This window comes from Pholis gunnellus, assembly GCF_910591455.1.
Source record: "Pholis gunnellus genome assembly, chromosome: 2".
NCBI lineage: Eukaryota > Metazoa > Chordata > Actinopteri > Perciformes > Pholidae > Pholis > Pholis gunnellus.
In genome coordinates this window covers 9409272-9431876 of record NC_136536.1, presented here as the reverse complement: position 1 = coordinate 9431876, position 22605 = coordinate 9409272, and the positions used below count along the sequence as shown (strand labels likewise).

General features: G+C 42.0%; 1 protein-coding gene across 12 annotated transcripts in view; it reads right to left on the bottom strand.

Annotated features, from left to right (window-relative positions):
- Positions 1-3401: 3401 nt before the first annotated feature.
- hspg2 (heparan sulfate proteoglycan 2) overlaps positions 3402-22605 on the bottom strand; it is a 91088-nt gene continuing 71884 nt past the window's right edge. For 9 of the 12 annotated variants that reach the window (XM_079178330.1, XM_079178338.1, XM_079178337.1 and 6 more), the window contains 34 exons: positions 21521-21656; positions 21086-21237; positions 20770-20914; positions 20122-20265; positions 19483-19617; positions 19195-19376; positions 18778-18973; positions 18350-18529; positions 17970-18230; positions 17658-17820; positions 16927-17024; positions 16568-16834; positions 16314-16426; positions 16055-16202; positions 15813-15929; positions 15577-15594; positions 14227-14311; positions 13994-14138; positions 13788-13890; positions 13576-13685; positions 13373-13481; positions 13144-13242; positions 12786-13007; positions 12448-12692; positions 12184-12355; positions 11807-11929; positions 11358-11414; positions 9925-10000; positions 7959-8037; positions 7525-7572; positions 7118-7188; positions 6928-7011; positions 6685-6788; positions 3402-5843 (listed from right to left, as the gene is read on the bottom strand). In XM_079178330.1, the coding sequence (XP_079034456.1) occupies positions 5671-5843; positions 6685-6788; positions 6928-7011; positions 7118-7188; positions 7525-7572; positions 7959-8037; positions 9925-10000; positions 11358-11414; positions 11807-11929; positions 12184-12355; positions 12448-12692; positions 12786-13007; positions 13144-13242; positions 13373-13481; positions 13576-13685; positions 13788-13890; positions 13994-14138; positions 14227-14311; positions 15577-15594; positions 15813-15929; positions 16055-16202; positions 16314-16426; positions 16568-16834; positions 16927-17024; positions 17658-17820; positions 17970-18230; positions 18350-18529; positions 18778-18973; positions 19195-19376; positions 19483-19617; positions 20122-20265; positions 20770-20914; positions 21086-21237; positions 21521-21656 (4560 nt within the window). In that variant the 3' untranslated portion in view covers positions 3402-5670. The remainder of the gene's footprint in view (positions 5844-6684; positions 6789-6927; positions 7012-7117; positions 7189-7524; positions 7573-7958; positions 8038-9924; positions 10001-11357; positions 11415-11806; positions 11930-12183; positions 12356-12447; positions 12693-12785; positions 13008-13143; positions 13243-13372; positions 13482-13575; positions 13686-13787; positions 13891-13993; positions 14139-14226; positions 14312-15576; positions 15595-15812; positions 15930-16054; positions 16203-16313; positions 16427-16567; positions 16835-16926; positions 17025-17657; positions 17821-17969; positions 18231-18349; positions 18530-18777; positions 18974-19194; positions 19377-19482; positions 19618-20121; positions 20266-20769; positions 20915-21085; positions 21238-21520; positions 21657-22605) is intronic. The other 3 variants (XM_079178335.1, XM_079178336.1, XM_079178334.1) reach the window with 3 other exon arrangements.

Here is a 22605-nt window from a genome sequence, read left to right as displayed (position 1 = left end):
TAACTGGCTGTGGACTTTGGAAGCGCATGAGGAAGTATCTCTTATTGGCTAGTCTGAACATGAAACTGTTTCAATGTTCCTAAGGGCATGTGAGTAGTGTTACAAGACAGACATGAACAAATATGAATTCTGTATACAATGGTTTGTCCTACTGTCCTTTTTCATGAAGCTTCTGACATGTGGTATGTGAAAAAATAAGGAGATTGTTAGCTAACATCTTTAGCTAAACATTAACATTACACAGACTGGCTGGACTTTTCTCCGGACGTCGTACTAATATCCCAGTTCTTATTCTAATCATTATATTCACACATTATATACACAATTATTTTAATATCGACATATCACCATTAATATTAATATTGATGCAATTAATATTAGTTACAATGAACCTTAAAATAATGAGGATATAATTATTATAATAAACAGAATTATAAACCTGAGAAAAAAATCAGCACGTAACTATACATAACTGAAGCTTAGTGTAGATGTTAGCAGCGCTACTGCATGGTAAATTATTAACAATGAACGTATACTGTAGGTGCACAACAGTGCAGGCAGACTGCTCATCTGTACCTTTAACTCTCTCTCTCTCTCTCACACACACACACACACACACACACACTCACTTATGTCCGTTTTTTCAATACTGTAGATAGGCAAATTAACAAAGTATTATAACCGTCAATTTTTCCAACCAAGGTATATGCCATTACAACCCTAGTCTCACTGTCACTCAGTGGAGCACCTGCACAGTGAGAACGAGAGCTCACCAGTTGAATTTGACTACTGAGTTACTGTAGATAACAATTGAGGTGTCGGCCAGGCTGGCAAGGCCCAAGGCCCTGCTGTTAAATGTCACTGAAAGAAAAGGATACGTAACCAGGATTAGTGTAGAATAACTGCTATCTGCGTGACACTGTTACACAACACGCACCTATAGCCTAGAAAGTGATGGATTTCTGACAGGAAATGACCACAAGGCTTCACTGTGACAGAAATATGATATTAGGCTGCTTACTGAATTTCTTAAAGAAGAAAAGAATGATTCAAGTGCTGTGTCAGTATTATGTTCAAATTGTGTTTATTTTCAATTATGTCCTAAATGTTGGTGGCGTTCTGATGGGATCTTATTTCTTCGGTGAATTAATTTTAGCATCGCTGTTGGAAGGACACAGCGTCCCAGACACCAGAGACTTTACATTTACTGCTTGTAATTAAGCTTTTGAATGTCAGTGAGGTGATCTTGGTTCAGTGCGTCATGTACACGTTTCCTTAATGCCACTAATGGGCATAAAACTGACAACTGACAATATCTTCCAAACGCCATGAAAAAAAAAAAGTGTTCTGAAAAAACATCATTATGGGAGTGAGGTGGAAATGAATCCTGTGAGAAATAAACGTGACGAGGAACTCCCAAATGTCTTTTAAGTATTTTATTGGACAGACACTCAGAGCTCTTTCCCCACGGATGGTTCGGAGTCAAAGTTTTTGCAGAGTATACACTATATGCTTCACACAAGCTGATTCCTGCTGCACGTTATCTCATCTCCTCCTCCCGCGGGCGTACTTATTCTTTCAGAAGAGGCCAAGATGTTATGACCAGATCATTGTCCTCAGCAGGTGCCAAGGTGTCATGACCGGGTGCCAGGTCGTGGCTGGTGATGGCGTCTCTGCTTTTATGCAAAGGATTTTGGGGTACAATGAGGTTGAGACAAACGCAAGTCAGACATAGATTCTATTTGTCTTATAAAGGTTATATTTGATTTGATGATATAGGTTGAACTAAGCGATGCAAGTTACAACACAAGAACATACTGATAAATTACCACAAGAGGGGAAATATCTAGTCCGGCGGACTTTAGTGGTTCTTGAGGCAAATTTGTAGAGTGAATAGAGTACCGAGTTTCATTTAAATCAGACTTATAGCGAAGGACTTTCCAAAGCTGACCTTTAATTATAGCGCCTCCATCAGGCTGTGGAGTCATATTTGTTGAACGGCATTTGTACCATTAAATTACTTAAAGCCAGAAGTGAGACTCAAAGTCAGGCAAGTTTTGATAAAAGTTCATGTTTACTGTAGTCAAAACAAACTACAGCGAGAGCCAACACTAGGCGAGCAGATGGACCAGGATAAGTTATTAGAGAAGGGGAGAGGCAGCAAATCACCAATCCAAGAATCAGACAGGCAGAACAAATGCTGGAAAGCACAATCTGGCAGAGAATAAGGGAAAATGGGCTGGTATATATCATGCTGCCAGGTTGATTAGGGAAATAGGAAAGCATTGAGCATGTGGAAGGTCAGCTGATGGAAATTGGGGGGATAAAACGGGTGACTGCAGGGCAGGAGGGAGGCAGGAGAAACAGCAGACGACAGAACGAATATGAGGAGCTGGAAGGAGTTGTGACAACCTCAGAGAGGGAGGATTTATTTTTGTCTCAGTGGGCAAATGATAAATTTAAGATATGAGTCTTAGGTTTTAAAGGATGTCAGATCTGTGAGGCCCCGTGTCAAATACAATTTTGGATAGAAAATGGAGTCCTACTGAAGTTACATTCTCTTACATAACCACCAATAACGTGAGTGTGAAAGATGAGCCACCCCAAACCCACCTCCGGCTCGTCATCCTGTTGCAAAAATCCTCAGACAGACTGACAAAAGGATTCTCACGTTTATGTAGAGGATTGTATTGTCCAGAATATTCACAAAGTTCATGACTGTTACGACATTGTACTCTAACAGCATCAACAACCTACTTTACCTTGTTGTGCTTTGTTTTACTTTTGCCAGCACATCCACTTTACATGACGCTTTATGCAATTTCACAAATAAATGCAGTAGACTTAGTAAAATGAGAGTACTGTGCCCATGGGACAGGTTTATGTTAGAAATCTGATTTGGGTGTAACCTCTGCTCAGGAACATTGGATCTCCACTCTCTTAATGGGCGGTGTAATTGGCCTCTCCTCAGGGAAAGGCTAACCTTAACGGTTAGATGTACAATGGATTATTTGGGAACAATAAAGCGATTTGAAGCAAAAATACTCCATCTAAAGAAACCAGTCAGCACAGAGCCGGACACAGCCATTAAGACCCGCAAAAAAGAAAACTCACGAGATTAAAAATAGCACATGAATTTTGTTTTTAATTAAGAAACACCAAAGGCAAGGGGAGCGTCTTTTAAAACATTGGAAATGGAGCAGTCAGGTCGTCCTGACATTGACAATATTTCATCTGGTACACTTTCATTCAAGTTATCCTCTTTTGGTGACATTCAGAAGTGAAACAAATTTTAAAATAAAAATGTCCATCATTACTACAAGTGCACCGTTCATATTTTGCAAAGGCTTAAAAAAAACAACCGAAAAGCAGTGGAAGCTTCTTGACAACTTTGCATTGGGCAAGAGTGTACAGTGTATATATATGAAAATCCAGTTTAAGAGCAGATACACAAAAGGCACCCAACAAGGGGCACACACACAGACCATCATTCTCTGCTTCAGTGTCCTAAATCTGGACCACAAGCGTGGCTCTTTTCAATCCACATGTTCATATCTGAACAAACATGATGACAATTTCCTGCGCATGATGAATAATCCATTTGTTGCATTTGAAGGCTAAGACTTTTTTTCATTGAGTAATAATAATAAGACCTATTTCCAACCTTTTGAGCAGGCAGTTCAAGGTTTTATGTATTAACCTTTCATGGAACTTCATTGAGGATTTGTGAAGAACTTCCCGGGGGGCCGTATTCAAACTCAAACAAGAGGGGGAAAACAAGGGGATGTGGGAGGCAATACACAATAACCAGAGTAAAGAAAAAAGCAAGATGTGATTGCTCTAAAAACAGCAGAACCAAGCCTTGAAACAAAAGCGATGAAAACAGAGAAGAAAAAAACATAAAATAAATAAATAAAAATGAGTAAACTCTAAGAGAAAGGATAGTGCTCATTTTAATTGTATAAAGGATATTAATACAAATATTTTAAGCTTACAAAATGAGAAAAAAGGTTTGTGAAACCCCGAAGCGATCGTGCCGTTGTGGTATTGTGGTGTGGTTGATACTAAAGGGGGGGGGGGGGGCGAGCATGCTTTATCCGAGCTACACTACTGGTCACAGCACCTGCAGGAGGCTTCCACTGCATTCCCACACACACCATCAAACACTATCCCAACTGTGTCCCAATGCTGTTTGCTGCAGATGAATCTCCTTCTGCAGAGAAAACCACAGAGCCTTCAGAGTTTTGTAGCTTACTGCATTGTCGCTAAAGCTACCAAACCCGAAAAAGAAGCGACCTGTTGAGGCAGTTCTGGGTTGACCCTTCTGAGGATATGGATAATGACACAGGCGCGCGCACACACACACACACACACACACACACATACCTGACTCCATACTGTGGCTTAAAGTAGAGTGACCTGTGAGAAATGGAAGGGGCTGAGGCATACATAACCAACAAAAGTACTAGCCTTCACACTCATCTCTAGAGATAGCTACCTGTCTGGCAGATAGTCATACACATCAAACAACATCTTCACAATCACACATAAAAAATGACACTCTTTTCAGCTCTTTAAAACTGCTTTTATGAGATCTACTCAATCAAATATGGCTGTGGAGGCAACAAATCATGGCATATTCTTATAAAATCAACCTATAATGCCATGCATATCAACAAATGTGACACTAATGTATACTGTTAGATGTAGAATTTCTTAACCCAAGTAACCACAGTGCTCTACTGTACATGTGACAGACAGGCAACTATTTGACTATGTGCTGCATCTTCATGTCTGACATTAGCACCACGGTTTCTTTCTTTGTCATAAAAAAAGAATAAATGCAGACACAGAAGACACAACAGCGCTGTGAATGACTTGCAAAGAAGAAAAAAAAAATCAGCTGAGTTAAAGCGGCAGTATGTAACATTTGCGGTTATTAATTTGTGTTGGACGACCTGAGTTGTGTACTGAAGCTGCATGTGACCATGTGCGCTCATCTCGCAACAATTTGTAAAAGACTGTAACTGCATGCTCGCGTGCACAAAAAAAAAAAAAAAGTTCCTCTACAGAAGTGAAGAAAGAAGGCCTAAACATCTTCAAGTATTAATACAGTTAGGCCTATAAAAAGCCCCGGACACACAGTATTAGAACCCAGAATAAACTCTAGGGAAGTTGAAGAGCAGTTATGGTTAGTTTGCATGTTTTCCCCCCACAAATATAATATAATATATATATATTCATATGTATATAAATAAAAATTCAGTGCTGTAAAAACAATCTCCATCTCCATAGGATCTGACCCATCGTAGAAGGCCTATTATGTTTTACTCTTACTCTTTTCATGGCTAAAACTACTGCTGGAAGTATGTAAACTGTACTGGTTCTCCTGTGTTAATAGTCCTTCATTGAGAATACAACACTGAGGAAGAGAAGACTTGTTAATATCGTTTCATTTTTTCTCTCTTTTTTGGTTTTACTGCACACAGAGAAACATATCCTGTCGTGTCGTCTCGGCATTTTTTTGGTAGCAGCGAAGCACCAAGTCTCTCTGTGTGAGTCTGATGTGTGTGTATGACATCACTCCATAGTCTCTGTGTGTGTGTGTGTGTGTATGTGTATGTGTTGGTGTGTGTGTGTGTGTGTGTGTGTTTCCGTGTGTGCTGCGATCTATGAAGAGCACGGCAGCACGTTGATGCCATGGGCTGCGTGGGTTTGCAGGTCGATGGCCTGGGCTGGCTGCTGTCCCGGCCGGGCGTTCATCAGTGCCAGGTTCCTCACGCAGCCCGTCATTCCGGACAAAAACTTCCCTCCCGTCATCGCAGCCATGTCTGGGGCGCCGCCTGTTGTCAACATGAGAACACACAAAAAGTAAGCAATAAGTGAGGGAGTTCCTCTTTAGACATTTGGACCCACACAGCATTTTTGAGGACATTTTGATCTCTGATATAGCTTCATGAATTTGGAAGAACTACAGAAAAGAAATGTACTTCGGTTACATTTTCTGTTTCTGCAGTGAACTGACAAAATAGAGCATAAGACAAAAATGTTTAACATTAGCAGAGCAATCAAGAGGGTAGATACTTTCATTGTGTTGATAGCTAGCTTAATAACCAAAACACTGGAAGCTAAACTCACTATAGCACGTATTTCCATCTTGGTTGTTGATGAAAGACAAAAGACGTGCACTTGAAGATGAAGATAATGTTATAAAAATAGAAAATGGTGTCTGTGACCTTGCAAAGTAGTGTTAGCTAGCTAACTTTGTGAGCCTTAGCTTGCAGGCTAAAATGTGTGACAAGAGTTACAGAGTAATTCTACAGCAGTGTGCAGCACTAGCTTTAGCTAGGTAGCTCGCTGAACAGCCTGGTGCTTACTGTATTTAGACACCAGTGTTTTCAGTTGAATAAGCTAGCCACACAGGTTTTTTAGTTCGTTACAAGCTGTTAAAGGAATAGTATAAAGCTTGATATCTTTTAACGCTCCATTTGAATTAGGGTTGGGCCGATGAACGATGGCTGACAGTCATCGACCACAGAGCCCAACATCGGGGTTTAAAATCGAGAGCGAAAAGGGAGCAAGATGGCAGAATGTTAACTAATTCATATAAACTTTGAAATTCAAACACATTATCACAGTTCAAACAGATACACTGTTGGGCCTCCATGCTTTTAATTCACTCACCAAGGTATATACTGCCTTTGGTGTTGACCATGAGGCTTCTGCCTTTAGACTGTCCATGTAGCGCGGCTCCTCCATCAATCTGGATGTATCCTTCTTTTCCAGTTCTGCAGGAAACATGAGGCGACAAACACATCTCAATACAAGCACTGGTCATAAACAGACAAATCAGAAAATTGCAGAAGCAGTTAATATATTGATAATAGCTGATATAGTATATCATATACAGTTTATATGCAAACCTACCTGACTGCTGTGACCTTATGCCATCTCCCATCATTGATGGTCCTCCGGGACAAGATCGCTGCCTCTCCGCTGCCTAACTGGTAACTGGATATCATACCAATCATCAGCATTAGTACATTAATAAGCGCTGATACTGATAAAAAACTCATCAAGGTGTCAACAGAACTACAGGGTTACAGGGCTGAGTCACCTGAAAACAAGGTGTCCATTCTGCAGACCGAGGCTGATGAAGTCCTTGCCTTTGCCATGTTCTCCAAGTTCCTGGAAATAAATGTGTTTTGTGAGCAGAGGGAGAGAACACTGTGAATCACTGAACGGCTGCAGTAATTTTCCGCACCGACTGTTATAATAGCAAACATGAGGCAATGCAGACAGATTGCTCCCGACTGTATTTGTAGAAGTGTGACATGAAACCCTCCAAAAATAACAAGCGACAATAGAAAAACATCTTGAACATTGTGCAAAACAAACACTTTCTCACTTCACATGATGGGATGCTCCAGTAGTATCTCAAAACTGTTATACACATTTGAATGTAAAGGACATGTTATGAAACATGCAAAATAAATAAGGAGTGTCTTGTGTTTGAGTGGATACCTTTTTACTAGCATGCACCTTTCGCAAATTGCGTGCGCCATTGGTCTCCTGAGGAAAATGGAGGGTGAGTTAGAGAAGCAACATGCATTTATTTAGTGGTGTGAGATAGAGCTTGGCTCACAGCCAACATGCCCAACGATGTCACAGCCTCAGTGGGACAAGTATGAATTAAACACTGAACACTGAAATGAAAGAGAATGCAGTATTGTGTAAGATATGTATTATTGTTGAAAATAAAATAAAAATCTCAGAATGCTATGAGAACATTAATGAGCGTCACGTCTTTAAAGATGACGTAATGGTGACGATTAAGAGTGCTTACGTGCAGTAGACATGTTAGGGTGAGGATGACAATGTGGAAGGGAAGGTGTAAGTATCCGTTTTTAAGATTTGGATTAAACCATAGCTCAGTACTATTAGTAACCAGGACTCACCACTCCCTGCCACAAGATCAGGCCCTCAGAGGAGCTTGTGTTGATCTCCAGTTCGATTGTCTCTGGCGAGTCATGGGCGCTAAAACAGAACAAAATATGTATATATATTTTTTCATCAACTCCTAATAATACAGCATCTGGTTTGACCTTCTTATATACAGTATATGGGTTTAAAAATGGGTCTAATTCTTTTAAATAATGTATCCCCTTTGAAATATTGTTTTAGGCAAGACCTCCTAATCAGCCAAAGAAAATGTGTTTGTTGAGGCTGTTGACAGTTTACGGCAGTTAATGATTTCATTGGGAATATTTATACTATAGAATTATGCATGACTGGTATTTTTTTAAGTGACATTTAAAGAATAAATCTCAGGTACTTCCTGTAGTACTCCAAAGGGGTACTAGAACCATTTGAGAATCTATTAACCCTCCTGTTATGTTCGTTTCTTAAGTACAGCCATGATGTTCGCGGGTCAATATGACCCGGTGCATGTTTAATCATCCAAAAGTTGTCAGAAACCAAAAAATCCTAATAAATATAGTTTGTACCTCATCACCAACACCCTTACTAACAATTCAATCAGTATTTAGTGGAATGAAGTAATTCACCCCTCCATAGATCATAGTTCAATGAGGATAACTCACTCGTTTTAATGAAAAATACATGTTAAAACAATTTTTTAGGTACATTGGAAAAACCTAGATGTAAATTGCATTAGTCTACCATAACATGTATTTTTCTCTAAATTATTTTTACATTTTGAAACATTATTTTTTTCATGGGGTGATGTAGATAAATGGAGATGAGACACCTCTGCTGTTCAGGGTCATATTGACCCGCTCACTCAAAATCAAGCTAAATGAGTCATGAGGATTTGTATTGAAAGTAAACTTTACTCATGTTTACTTGTAGTGTTAAGAAACAGACATTTACAAAAATTAACAAGATATAAACACAATGAACGAGGTGTGTGTGTGTGTGTGTGTGTGTGTGTAGGTGTGTGTGTGTGTGTGTGTAGGTGTGTGTGTGTGTGTGTGTGTGTCTACACAGCACACGAGTGTCACGGTGTGCTTTGTGCTAATACATGTTGCCACTGTCTTTATAATATTTTCGGTATACGTGTATTGGGTGAGGATGAACACTGTATTTCACAATTTTTTGACACGAATGTCTCGCTTGGAGGAACAGATATATCAGTTTCCTCATCTGATGGTTCATAATCAGCACCATTATAATCTGAATTGACCTCAAGATGGTCTTCATCTTCAGACACATCCGCCTCTATTTCACTGTTGTGATCAAGGATGTGCTCCAGAGCCTCCAGGGCTGTCATCCTTTTGTTTCTGTTGCTCATGTTGTCCTCCAGTAAGCTGCTGTGTTGCATGTATCTGCAGAGTGTAATGTTGGTAGGACTCCCAAGCAACCCTTTCATATGTTTCTCCCCTCTCCTGCTAAGTGTGGGCGGAGTTTTCCCACGAGAAAAAAAAAGGTTCCTGCCAAGATAGTATCTTTCTCGCACAGGTGCGGTAGTGAGACCGCACCTATATGTGTGTGTGTGTGTGTGTGTGTGTGTGTGTGGGTGTGTATGTGTGTGTGTGTGAAATGGGGTGAAACATGTTGGGAGGAGTAAGAGATACTTTGTCTCACATTTTCAAAGAAAGAAATGGTCTAAACTTGACCCTTCTGACCCCTTATAGCCTCCACTTTCACTGCCAGGTCAAATTGACCCGAACATCATCTCTGTTATATAAACCTGCAGGGGGGGGTTGCAAATACATGATATTTTTTATTTAATTTTTTTCACGTTGATTACCCTAATTAAGGCAAGCAGAAGAAGTTTCATACAGAAAAAGTACTTTAAAATATTTTTTCTAGATTTTCAAACTTTGAAACGGGTCAATTTGACCCGCAACATAACAGGAGGGTTAAGTATTACTACAGTGTAGAAAATCAAACTATAGTTACCTTCTTGGGAAAACAGATTTAGGAAGGGCAATGTATCCATCATCGTGGAAATGAGCCGCATACTGATAGGGTGAATCTAGAAAAAAAGACAGTAAACACACATCACAATGCTATTCAAACAATAGTAATAGCTGCTGTGGACTTTCACTCTCACTGCTATAGTGCCCTCCAGTGGCGAAAGCATGGAAGAAACCCAAAGGCTTAGATACGTACAACAGTTACAGATAAAGAAGAGGTATTCTGAAATCACTTAAAATTGTATTTTATTTGTTAGTGGTGTCTAAAGCGAAACTATATAACTTTTAAAATAAAGTTCTATCTCTTATCAAAGAAAAGTTGAATTCATAAGCAATAAAACTTGGTCTTTTATGACTAGTCGCTTGGTGGCTGATGACTTTACTACTCTTCTTTGCTTACTGTCACAATAGGTGAAACAATAGGTTTTAGCATGTCAGAGATCATTTCAATAAACACAGTGTGTTTACTTTTTGTTTAAATTCAGTGAGACAACTAAATTAGCCACTCTAAGCACAAACCAGATCACATACCAAGTCTGTAGCAGCAAAACCTCATTTAGAGTGTATAGAAATGAGACATTAAGTATGTTTTATTGCTTTCAACTTTTCAAGAGGAAGATGATGTTATTTCTTCTCTCAAAAGCTACATAGTCACACTGTATGTGCCCCAAATTCATATCCAAATACTGCAATTTCAAAAACAAAAATAACAAAACTCTTCAGCATGACTAAACCAGGCTCCATGATGCAAACCGATGACAGTCCTCACCAACAATTCGATTAATTTGCTATTCCTCACACGCTGCACCATTTCTGAGCTTTCACAGAGATCAAACTGAACTGAGCATGGGTCCATGCACCAATACATATATTCGAAATGCAACTCATCTCACCCAACCACCACCACACTGTGCTTTCACCAGGCAAGTTTGAGTTGTTAGTAACAGAAAAAATGTGTGGAACAGATTTATTATTCTGACTGAGACGGTTTTAGAGAGGAAAAACAAGTATTTGTGTTTATTTTATTGTTGTATAGACAGGCATTCTTGAGGTAGACGGAGACAAGACTCAATGTTATGAGTAGCCATCTTACAGGCATTGACATGATGATAGGGAAAAAGAAAAACAAGGGGAATTCCACATTTCCATCTGGGTCTAAAAACAGGCAGCACGATTCAGGTGATCTCCCAACAACAGTCTCCCATCATGTTACCTTTCATTGCAGATGCAGAATTCCCCTCTCCCAACTTCACAAACGGGATAAGAGCCTCAGTTGAGTACAGACGCATGTTTGGAACATGTGTTAGGCAATAGACAGTTTGGGTTGAGCTTGGAGGGGATGCGGGCCCCTCGAGCTCAGATGGGCCCCTGTTAGTCACAGTCGTGTCAGGCAGACTGAATATTGAGATACTGTACCATTTGCCTCGCTACTTTCCAAATTCCTCAGGGCCTCGGGGAAGCTGGAGACCTGGCCTGTGTGTGCAGGATATATAGCTATGAGAGTGCAGGGGTAAAACATACGTGATTACTTAGGGTTATCCCTCCCAGCATGCAGTGCAATGCTGGGGGCGAGCTGTCTGATGTTAGAAGGGCTTTATACTGTGGACAATGTGAGCCATGTGTGCTCAATTCTGGCTGTGGGTCTCGTCTTTCTGCTTTGATGACGAATATCTTTGTCCATAGGATGCCGGTGTATACAGTAAGGTGATAGCTTTGGAGATTTTCTTTCCAGAACTCCTTTTAGACAGAATCTGCTACTGAAACAATACAATGAACCCATTTCCCCCCCACACGTTCTGCTATTTCTGGTTTTGATTTCGGTATAATATTTGGTATACATGGTTGTGTAGCTAGTCCATACTTACTTTCTTCACAGTTTAGACCTGTGCTGCCAGGTGCACACACACACTGGCCGTCAACACAGCTGCCGCCATTTTGGCATTGACGGTTGCTCTGGCAAGCGTCTTTCACGACCTCACAACGCTCACCTGCGGGGTCACACACCAGTTATGGGTCAGGAGTGAAAGGTCAGGAGTTCATAGTGTCTGGAGATAATACATGGAAAATGCTCATTGTTTTAGGAGGAGGTGGCCTTTGACAAAATACGGCTCTGAAAATCTTCCACTTATAATGAAGTAGAAAATGGGCAGAAAACACAAATGTGGTGCAGGAATTCTGGGCAGATTTGATGCATGCTATGACTTGTCCAGTGTTAAGAAGACTCTTGAGTGTGAACACTAACCTTCAAATCCATCCTTACAGAGGCACTGGTACTCATATTCAACATTTGACATGCAGTGACCACCATTCAGGCAGGGCCGGCGGTCACAGGGGCTGTTGTCCACACACTTGCGGATAGATCTGCTTTCTGTGAAGCTGTAGGACAGATCCACCTTCTTGTTGTTGATGGAAACCTAAGCACGCAGCACAGACAAGTTTAACAAACCAAATACAGAAGAATATTAATTGCATTTTCTTTTCTTTTTTAAACACAAAAAGATCTCACCTCTCCTATACATCCCTCAAACAGTTCGCTGACATTGGCAGGCTTAGGCAGGATGTCCATGTTGGGGACTCCTCCCAGGTACATGGGGGTGTGGATATTGAGGCCCTGGGCTTTTCCTGGAGACGTTTTCTTCTCCACTGGGCCTTGATCGACCTTCAGGTGGCCGGCCCTCTTGTTTCGCTCGGCCACAACTCGGTGCCACTGCCCCAGAGAGACTGGCTCTGAACTTAGAAGGATTGCTTGGCCTGAAAATCAAAATAGGCCCAGAGACATCTTGAATGTTGACAAATAAATCAATACCTTTATGACACTACAAAAGATTTGTATTGATTCTTTACCTGTGCCCAGTTCATATCTGAACTCTACATGTCCCTCCACCATGGAGATGGCTACAAAGTCCTCCACCTTCATTTTCTTCCCTCCACAGAAGAACATCAGGCCATCTCTTTCCAGGGGCTTGAACTCCAGCTCGACACGCAGGTCATCATGGATGTTGGTCAGGGGAGGATAAGCAATGTATGACTCCTCGCCATCAAACATGGGAGTGGTCACCAATTCCCCTAGTGAAAGTGAACAAGTAGGAAAAGGCATTCAAAACGAGAATTCCTTGTAGGAAAAACATCAATACCAATATTGCATAACTCGCTGAAAGACTTGAAATACTTTTTTGTAGATGAGAGTAACTTCCTGTCTTACCAGCCATGCATTTGTTTCCAAACTTGCCAAGATGGCAGCGGCAGTCATAGCCCAGGCCATTTTGGCGGTTGATGCAAGTGGCGTCTGGTCCGCAGGCCTCTGTGGGAATTTAAGTCACAAGCAGAGACATGAAACCCTTTATTTTTACGTTGGTGCACACGGATAGAGTTGATAGAAACAGCCAGGTATTTTGATTTATCTTTGTGGTCAGGTGGAGATTCTCATGTACCTGAGTGACAGTGCAGGGATGAGTGGTGCTGGCAGTTGCTGCCTGTGAATCCTCTGGGGCAGCCGCACTGATACAAGCTGGCTTCTGAGTCCTGACACATCCCTCCATTCTGAATAATGACATTGGAAGAAATAAACTGGACGCTATGGAATTAAACACAGACCAAATGCTATAAATACATCAAGTGGATGGATGTAACGGACCTGGCATGGGTGGTCTTTGCACGTGGGGCAGTTTGTGACGCCAGTAGAGCTGCGGTCCAGGTCTTTGAAAATGACCTCCTCACCCTGGATGACCAGCTGACGGATACAGCCTGCAGAGTAGCAACATTAAATAAGGACAAGTCTTCACGCCAAGAGGACTTTTTCCTCCATCCTATGTTTCCTTTCATGGTGTAAACAGAGTGACGTCTTACCGACAAAACCAGTCTTGATTCCGGCTGTTTTGGCGAGGACTGTGTAGTTGGGATAACCACCCACATGCACCTCCTCATTCAGATCCAGGCCCTGGAACTTGCCCTGAGGACAGAAAATGTGCATTTATGAAACATATGAACTTCCGTGAATAAATCAAATCCACATATGTGAAAGTGGGAGCTACATTAACATTGGCAGAAAGTACCTGTGAGCTGCCGTTGATGGGCTCCCCTCCGTCTACTATGATATAGCCCAAAGTGAGGTTGCGATACAGCTCAACTGTGTGAAACTCTCCCAGTTTGACAGGGTTGGGGTCGCGTATGGTGGCCATGCCTGAGCCCACGTCAAACCTAAGACAGCATCAGAATCATTATCAACAAGGCCATCCTGCTGTCTTTCTGTCAATAAGTGGGACTTTTAAGATCATTATGAACTGACCTGAACTCTAGGCGGCCGCCCACAAGTCCCAGAGAGATAAAGTCTGCTCCTGTGGTCCTCCTCTGGCCATTGTAGAGGATCATACCTGCACCACGAAAACAGGGTGAGTGAGAATTGTTCCAAACTTAATCCTAAATGCGTGCCCTACAATAACATGCATCTAAATAAGTCAATAAATCTAGTAGTTTTATTTAAACAAGTGGAATTTTCAGGAATCAAAGGTAGAACAATGTCTATGTGTCAGCTTTGTCTCAAGATAATTATTTCTTTAACATTCCTGAAATAACCATCTCAGCCCACAGGTTGAATTGTTTCACTCAGGCTAACCATGAGAGTAAGTGACTTGTTAGGATGGACAACGTTTGCAACGGAGTCATTCATACACAAGGGAAATTCTTTGAGAGCTGGACGGTAAAGCAGCATGCTATGGTGGGGCAAGTTCAAAGCCAACCAAAGCCAGGTTATAACCTGTCATCCTATCTGGGCATCACTGGGCTGCCGAGTGCAACCAGTCACACTTTACTGTCCTCCTTTTTCTGTGTGCACATGCTGGGAACACATGCTTCATATGAGCCACAGAGGCTCACAGGGAAGTGGGAACATGCCCTCTCACACATCCATCTGTGTCATCTCTGAAGGTTGTGAAAATGAGCGATCGAGACACGAACGCATGAATGTGCAACACAAAGTTGAAGTATGTTCATACATACGTTAATAGTCTGATGTTTGTATCACACATTTATACATTTAAGGAGCCAAGCGCGTTCAAATAGCTTCTGCAATAAATTCGTGGCCGTTTGTTGCTGTCCGGTGTGGGATGTGGTGAGGCAGCAAAAATCCAAAATTCAATCTAGTCAATCTATAGAATAACAGCGTTCATTCATTTTGCTGTCCTGTCCCCACACACCCACACCAACTGGGGCTAGGATAAAAGAAGCCATATTATTTTTGCAAAGGCAATTTGACTTACTGTGGCTCTCACAACTGCAGAAATGTTTGAATAAAAGAACACCTACAGAAATGTGTGTGTGTGTGTAGCGTTGCATTTAACAATTCTAGCGTACAAGAACTGTGTTTTTAAGCAGCAGTGCTGCTGTGTAGGCAGTGTGGAAGCTGTTGACTGGGATGTAAAAGTAGATTTGTAATCAAGCTATTATGAAGCCGATGTGGTTTTATGAAAAGGTTTTATGAAAGCCAAAATGAAAACATGCACCATCTTCTTCCATCTCTTTCACAGCCCTTAAATCAGCGCTGTGCTGGATGCATATTGTGAGAGAAGGATGGAGCCAAAAAAGCAGAGTTGCCAACATCAGTCTGTCGTTCCTGTGGTTCTCAAGCACTGAGACTCACCAGCGTACAATATGAGACCTTCCCACCACGTTGGTGAGGGGGAGAGGTGAGGGCGAGAGGGGAAGGGACAAAAGACGCAGTGAAATTATACATGAGGAAATAGGACAAACATAGTACACGACATTGTACAAAAAGCAGAACACATTACCACGCTGCAAGATACAACGAGAGAAAAGGCTAAATTGATAAACTATTCAATTGAACTGTGAAGCAAATTTAAAGTTGCACTTCCTTACCATCACCATTATCAGGTCTGAAGTTGATCTTAATGCTGAAAGCCTTGTAGGCATTTTTGATGGTGGGCAGGGTGAGGTAGGACAAGGGTTCCTGGGCAAAGTATGGCATCACTCTCTCTGAAGAAAATAAGCACATAATCTCTTTTTAGATACAGAAAACAGTGCAGTTCACGCTCAAAACTTTTCTTTTCATTTATGTATTGACATTCCTTCCTACGGTACTCTCTACACTGCAGACTAACCGTGAACTTGAAGTGTAGTGAAGGCTTCCACTTTTCCCTGTTTGTTAGAGGCGGTGCAGACGTATATCCCAGAATCCTCATGGGTGACGCGAGGAACCGTCAGCGCGTTGAGCTCCTGGAAACACTTAGGAGGAAGCTCTTCTTCCACCTAGGAACAGAAACAGACACAGAGCCACAATCAGAATTATATAAATCATATTAGCATCAACACAAATAAATAAAAATGAAGCTGACTGAATTAAAGAAGTATCTTGGTTACCTTGGACCACTTGATCTCAGGTACAGGGTATCCTGAAGCCACACAGGGCAAGACCGCATCAGACCCAACTGTGACCTCCTTGGTTTCAGGCAGCGCAGCAATTTGAGGAAGGGCTGTGCAAACAGGCAAAGGGTTTCAATGAGTGGTGCCAGCATAATGCATCAGTGTGTATGTGCAAGAGCATGGATTAATGTGTATAATGGAAGTAAAAAAGTAATGTGTTTTAAGTTTATTTCCTTCTCTTGTGCACTCACACTGGACGTTAAGGACCACCTGTGACTGGACCGAGCCTACGTCGTTGGTGGCCGTACAGCGGTACTGCCCGGCGTCGGCCTCCGTCACCTTGTCGATCCTCAGCATGCCGCCCTTCACCATGATGTGAGCAGGCAGAGACCCGCCGACTTTACTCCACTCAACCGTGGGCTCTGGGTCGCCAACAGCCTGGCACTCAAACTCCACAGAGTTCCCTATCATCACGGTCTGGACCGAGGTGCGCACGTTGATCATCACCTTTGGCAGGGCTGTGGAAAAGCAAAGAAAAAGCAACAGGTTATATTTGGCTTTGATGAAGCAGGGTGTACACTCGTATATATTTGCAGTGAATGTGACAGACCTTGGATGGTCAACCTGGCAGTGTCCTGGGCCTGACCATACACACTGCTGGCTCTGCAGATATAAACGCCTTCGTTGCTCTGCTCAAGGTTCTCAATCCTACAGAGAGACATTCAATTACACACATTCACATATTACACAATATCTAAGGTACCTTATCCTTAACAACAGTAAGGAATTTGAATGTTTAGCCCATTTAAGGCCCATTTTTTTCATATTGTCAAGAATTCCCAAGAAAAGACCAAACCCTGATATAGCTTATTCTTTCGACAATATTATGGTCCAACATTTTAAATTGGTAAATATTCCTTTATTGAGATGAGTATTTGGCAGTGTCGTATATTTTGAGTCAATCCCACAAACACATTCCTGCTGGTTTAAATACTTGCTAGAGCACCAAATACATGGCTAAAAATAGTCCCCAAAAATGCACATTGTACTCCTGTATGAGTAATGTTTGCTAAAAACTACAGTGCCCAGCTGTTTTAGCTAATAATTTAGCCTTTAAAAAAATGATACTATATGTTTGTGACTTTATTTTATTTTTATGGAAGATTTACATCTTCAAAAAAATCCAACAGACTCGGTGCTGAGATCCACAGAGACGCTGAGGAAGTTTTATCTTTTAAGTACATATTATGTATAAAATGTGCTCAACTTTCAACATCATACACATTGATACATTCCGAGCTGGTTTCAACAAACAGACAGCAACACGAGTGTATATGTCACCTGAGCACCCCGTCCTTGACGTGGTGGTTCGGTGGCAGGGCTCCTCCTTCCTTCAGCCACTCAACTCTGGTCTCTATGCCGCCTGCTGACGAACAGGTGAACTCCACAGCACTGCCTTGGGCCTTTACTTCAACCTGGGGTGACACGCGCACTGCCAAGGGGGCTGCGGATGGGAAGGAAAGAGATTTAGTTCTTGCTCTTCACAAATTCACTGTAGGAGAGTAGACGTATTTTTCACATGTGGTGCACTACAGTCTTTGAGTGACTCATTATCTATAACATGTCAAATCATTATATTATCAGTAAACTTACATCTGACTGTGACTTTAGCGATGACTTCGCTGTTGGCTACTTTGTTACTGGCCACGCACTTATAGCTCCCAGCATCCTCAGCGGTAGCCAGGTTGATCTGAAGATCCCCTTCGCTAACCTGGGCCCTCGGGGGCAGGTTTCCATCCAGCTTGGTCCAAGTGTAGGTCAGGGGAGGAGTGCCGTGCGCAAGGCACTGCAACCTGATCACCTCCCCGACCCGCACAGCCACATCGTCAGGCACGGAAGTGGCATAAGGAGGGGCTAGAGAGAAAAAAAGGTTTGCTGGGCCTCTATGTTTTCTCAAAAAAATATACATTACAAAATGAGACATTGTATACTCACTGTACATGCAACACAATTAATAAAACCACAGCACTCACTCTCTACATCTAGCAAGATGGTGATTTCACTGGTGCCCATGTTGTTGGTCGCAGTGCAGATGTATTCTCCAGAGTCTTGGCGGCCCACTGTGGGCAGCACCAGGCTGTCGTCCACCACCTTGTGTCTGTAAGGCAGAGGAGACCGCAGCTTGGACCAGGTGATCGTCGGGGATGGCAAACCTAGAAAAGCAAATTTAAGAGCAAAAAGTTCAATGCTCGGCTAATTTGAGTGAAGAATGACAATATCTGATTCTTACGGCATTCGATACAATAAAATAAAAAAGTAAAGACAGGTGTTTTGTTTTTTAGACGTCTTTTGTATTGGTGATGCAACATAAAAAGTGCCACAGAAAGACAAGAGAAAAATGCGAAGTGTAAAATGAAAGTGAATTCCAGCTGTATCAATGAGATTCGTCAGCCATCATTACCGTGGGCCTCACAGCGCAGCGTTGCCGTCTGCCCTTCCACCACAACCATCAGTGGCTCAGGAACAGAAGCCCGGGGCACTGTGGGCACTTGAGAGCCTCCCTCAACAATGACCTCCACCTTGGTCTCAGTGGTGCCTTCGTTGTTGCGAGCTGTGCAAACATAAGTGCCACTGTCTTCTGGACGTGCCACTAGTATCTGCACGAGCAAAACAAATATATATATCTCACCATACAAAATTACACAATTTCACAATGTAAAAGCTGATACCAAACATTGATTTGAAGAAAGAATTTTCCTTTTGTGTTGATTTTATATTGAGACTGCTTCATAAAGAGTTACAAGTTCCTCATAGTAACTTCAGATAGCAACACAGAAGTGTTGGATAACAAACAGATCTTCTTCGTCGGATGTATCACCTGCATGACTGCATTGGACTCCATGGGCACGGGGCTGCTCAGCATGGTCTTGCGGTTGCTGTCCAGCCTGTGCCATGAGACTGAAGGGCGGGGCTCTCCTGATGCCTGGCATTCCAGGTAAATGGGATCACCCACCCAGGCACGTATAGGTCCAACAGGGGTGACAGTGGCCACGGGAGACTCTGAGGGCACAGATACAAAATACGATAACTCCGTATCTGATCGGCCACTAGAGGGAACCCTTCACTTAGAGCTTTATGGGTGTGAGAAGACTGAAAGCTGGCTTACCTTTGACAATCAAAGACACAATGGTGTGGGTGATGCCGAACGGGTTGCTCGCCACACAGCGGTAGGCACCATGGTTCATGGGGCGGGCATTGGTAAAGGTAATAACAGAACCATCAGGGCCGACTTTAACATTATCTGTAGAGCAGAGTAGCAAAACATTAGGCACATGTTAACAGGAAGTGTGAGGTTTGACAGAAGAGGGGCATTTAGGAGGTCTAATGAAAAATTCTATTCAGTTGCACTATGGGAAGTGTGTGATCCAGTGGTTTTGTTTTTGTTTTATGGAAGAGCAAAACTATATCGCTGGAGTAGCCTGGACATGTTGAGTAGTTCTTAATCTTGGGTCTAAGACAACCCTTGAAGATATTCCAAATTAGGGGTATAAAGTGTCAGAAAAACTAAGCACTGGTATGTCATCAAATCTTGCCGGGCTAAATGACATGCAACATTTTAGTACCGCAGAAATGTCAATGCAAGTCTACAGAAAATGGATTTGAGAAAGACAGAGTTCTAAATTAGTCATTAAATGAAGGAACAGAGAAGTCATTCATGGGTGGGTTGAAGCTGTAATTGCTTGCAAATAATGACATCATAAAATCAGATCTCATTAACTCCTCAGTGTGTGTGTGTGGTCGATACCTGGCAGCGGCTGGTTGTTGGCCAGTTTCCACTCCAGTCTGACAGGCTGGGCTCCGCTGTACACCTTACACCTGAAGCTGGCCGACTCCCCCACACGCACTGCAGCGCTGTGGGGCTCAATGGCGATGATTGGACTCTGAAGACCTGCAGCAGAAACCAGCGTTTCAAACATTCCTGTTCACAATCATTGAACTTCATTTAGCCGACTACAATTCACAGAAATCTGAAGTAACAAATAACTGTTGAATGTGGGTATGGTGTTCATTGGCAGCAGTTAAATAACTCAAAACATCACTGAAGTCCAGGGAGGAGTCAATGAGGATGAGATCATGGGACAGTAGCGAGGAAAATCATTCAATGTGAGGTCACACTGGGCCACACTGGAAAGTACATTCATGAAGTGAGGCAGTGTGAGTGTGAGAACAACACCCTGCCATGTAATGCCCTGCCCTTAATGTATTTCTCCCAGCCTCTGACTGAAGCTGCCATCAACTGTAATCAACATTAAATGTAACTTAATGGCTGTCAAGTCTCATCGGCTCACCTGGACAAATTTGAAAAAAGAGCAAATATTATAATGGGCTCTTTGTTTTTATTAAACAATTTAATATACCACCTGTATGAGGCCTGAAGTGTTGACCAACTTACGTGAAGAAGATGAAGTGACAGACACCGACACAGAGGCTTGTTGGACATGAGATCCTGGGTTTCCAGGGTTGCCGTTCACCCGGCAGACATACTCCCCTGAGTCCTCTGGAGTGGCTGACAGGATACGCAGCTGACTGCCCAGAACCTGCACACAGAAGGAAGGAGTCACTTCACTACTACTACTATTACTAGAAAGGGCAAATAATACTATATCAAATAATATTGTCATTATTGCCAATACAAAATGAATATTGAGATGTGATTTAATGGGTGCACAATGATGCATTTTTCCACTTTTTCATTTTTGTGTTATTACCTGGTGGTTAGAGGAGAGTCGTCCACTGGCTTTCGTCCAGGTGACTTGTGGAGGAGGATTTCCAGGGGCAAAACAGTTGAGCTCCAGATTCTGGCCCTCCTGCACATCAGCTATAGCTGGCTGGATGCTGACCACTGAGAGGCTATGGTCCCCTGCACAAACACAGACGGTACTGACTGTTTATCTTTTCTTGTTTATTACAAAGTTGATTGTTACTTGTTTTGTATACCTTTCTGTTTTTTTTAATTCAATGTGCTTCTTAATTAGTGTTGCTGAAAATGACGTTGACTGACATGATTACGTTAAATTACTGTTTGTGTTACTGTGTTTCTCAGAGGCTGTGTGTGTGTGTGTGTGTGTGTGTGTGGGGGGGGGGGGGGGGGGGGGGGGGGGGGTTTATGGGTTTGATTCTCTTTGACTATCAAGACAACTCACCTTTGAGCACAGAGACTTTAATGGGAGCACTATTTGAGCCAATGTTGTTGCTACCAACACACATGTATGTGCCCGAGTCGGACATCTGGATGTTGGGGATGAGCAGAGTACCGATGTCGGTGCGGTCCATGCGAGCCTGGAGAAGACACACCGATACGTGACGAGATTAGACACCGATCTCAATTACACTGCCTTATGGCTGCCATGATATTCAGCACTGTGCATTGCATTTAATATGATTTTACTATTATTTACACCATTAAAACACACATAAGTCATGTCATATACTGAAGACAAAGCAATCACTTACTTGTCTCATGTGGCTTGAAGCAACACAAATATGACATTGCTGACATTATGACATTATTACTAGCCAATAGCGACATAGCGACACAAAAGCACTACAAAGTACATCTTTAGGACAAAACAAGCGCTGTTATTGCTACACTTAATTCTACTTAAATGGATTTTTGATTCATCATTTCTCTGACACTGTACCTTGTACATGAAACAAAGTACTGTCGATATTGCTACAATGATTGGGGGGGGGGTGTTACATTTGTTAAGGGGAGACAGCCCAGGCAAAAATATTATTTTTGCTACCATTACATGTCTTCTTTCAAACAAGAGGAAAGAAAACATCCAACATACACATATAGGGGTTTATTTTACGACACTTTTTGCATCTGTAGTTTCTCCTAAATTCACCAAAGGTTAGCATTAGATAAAGCCTAATTTGCATATTGAAACATAAAATCTCAAAAATTTAGATTTAAAAAAATAATAGTTGTCTTAATTCACCTGGAGTGTCTCCCCTTTATACATCATGTGATCAGTGACGACAACATTTACTACACTAGTATTTTTATTTCTAGAACAAGATTAATGATTGACGACTGATTTTAAAAATTAGGAGAGTTAGAATTGACAGTTGGTGAAACATTGATTTGAGAAAGAGGTTACTCAACAAGCGTTACAAAGCAGTTGGTAACTGAGAAATCGGAGAATAATCTCTAGCCAGTGCCCTGGAAATGAAATTATCCACCACGAAAAATCGAGTAAGGACCACAACCCTGTTTGTACAC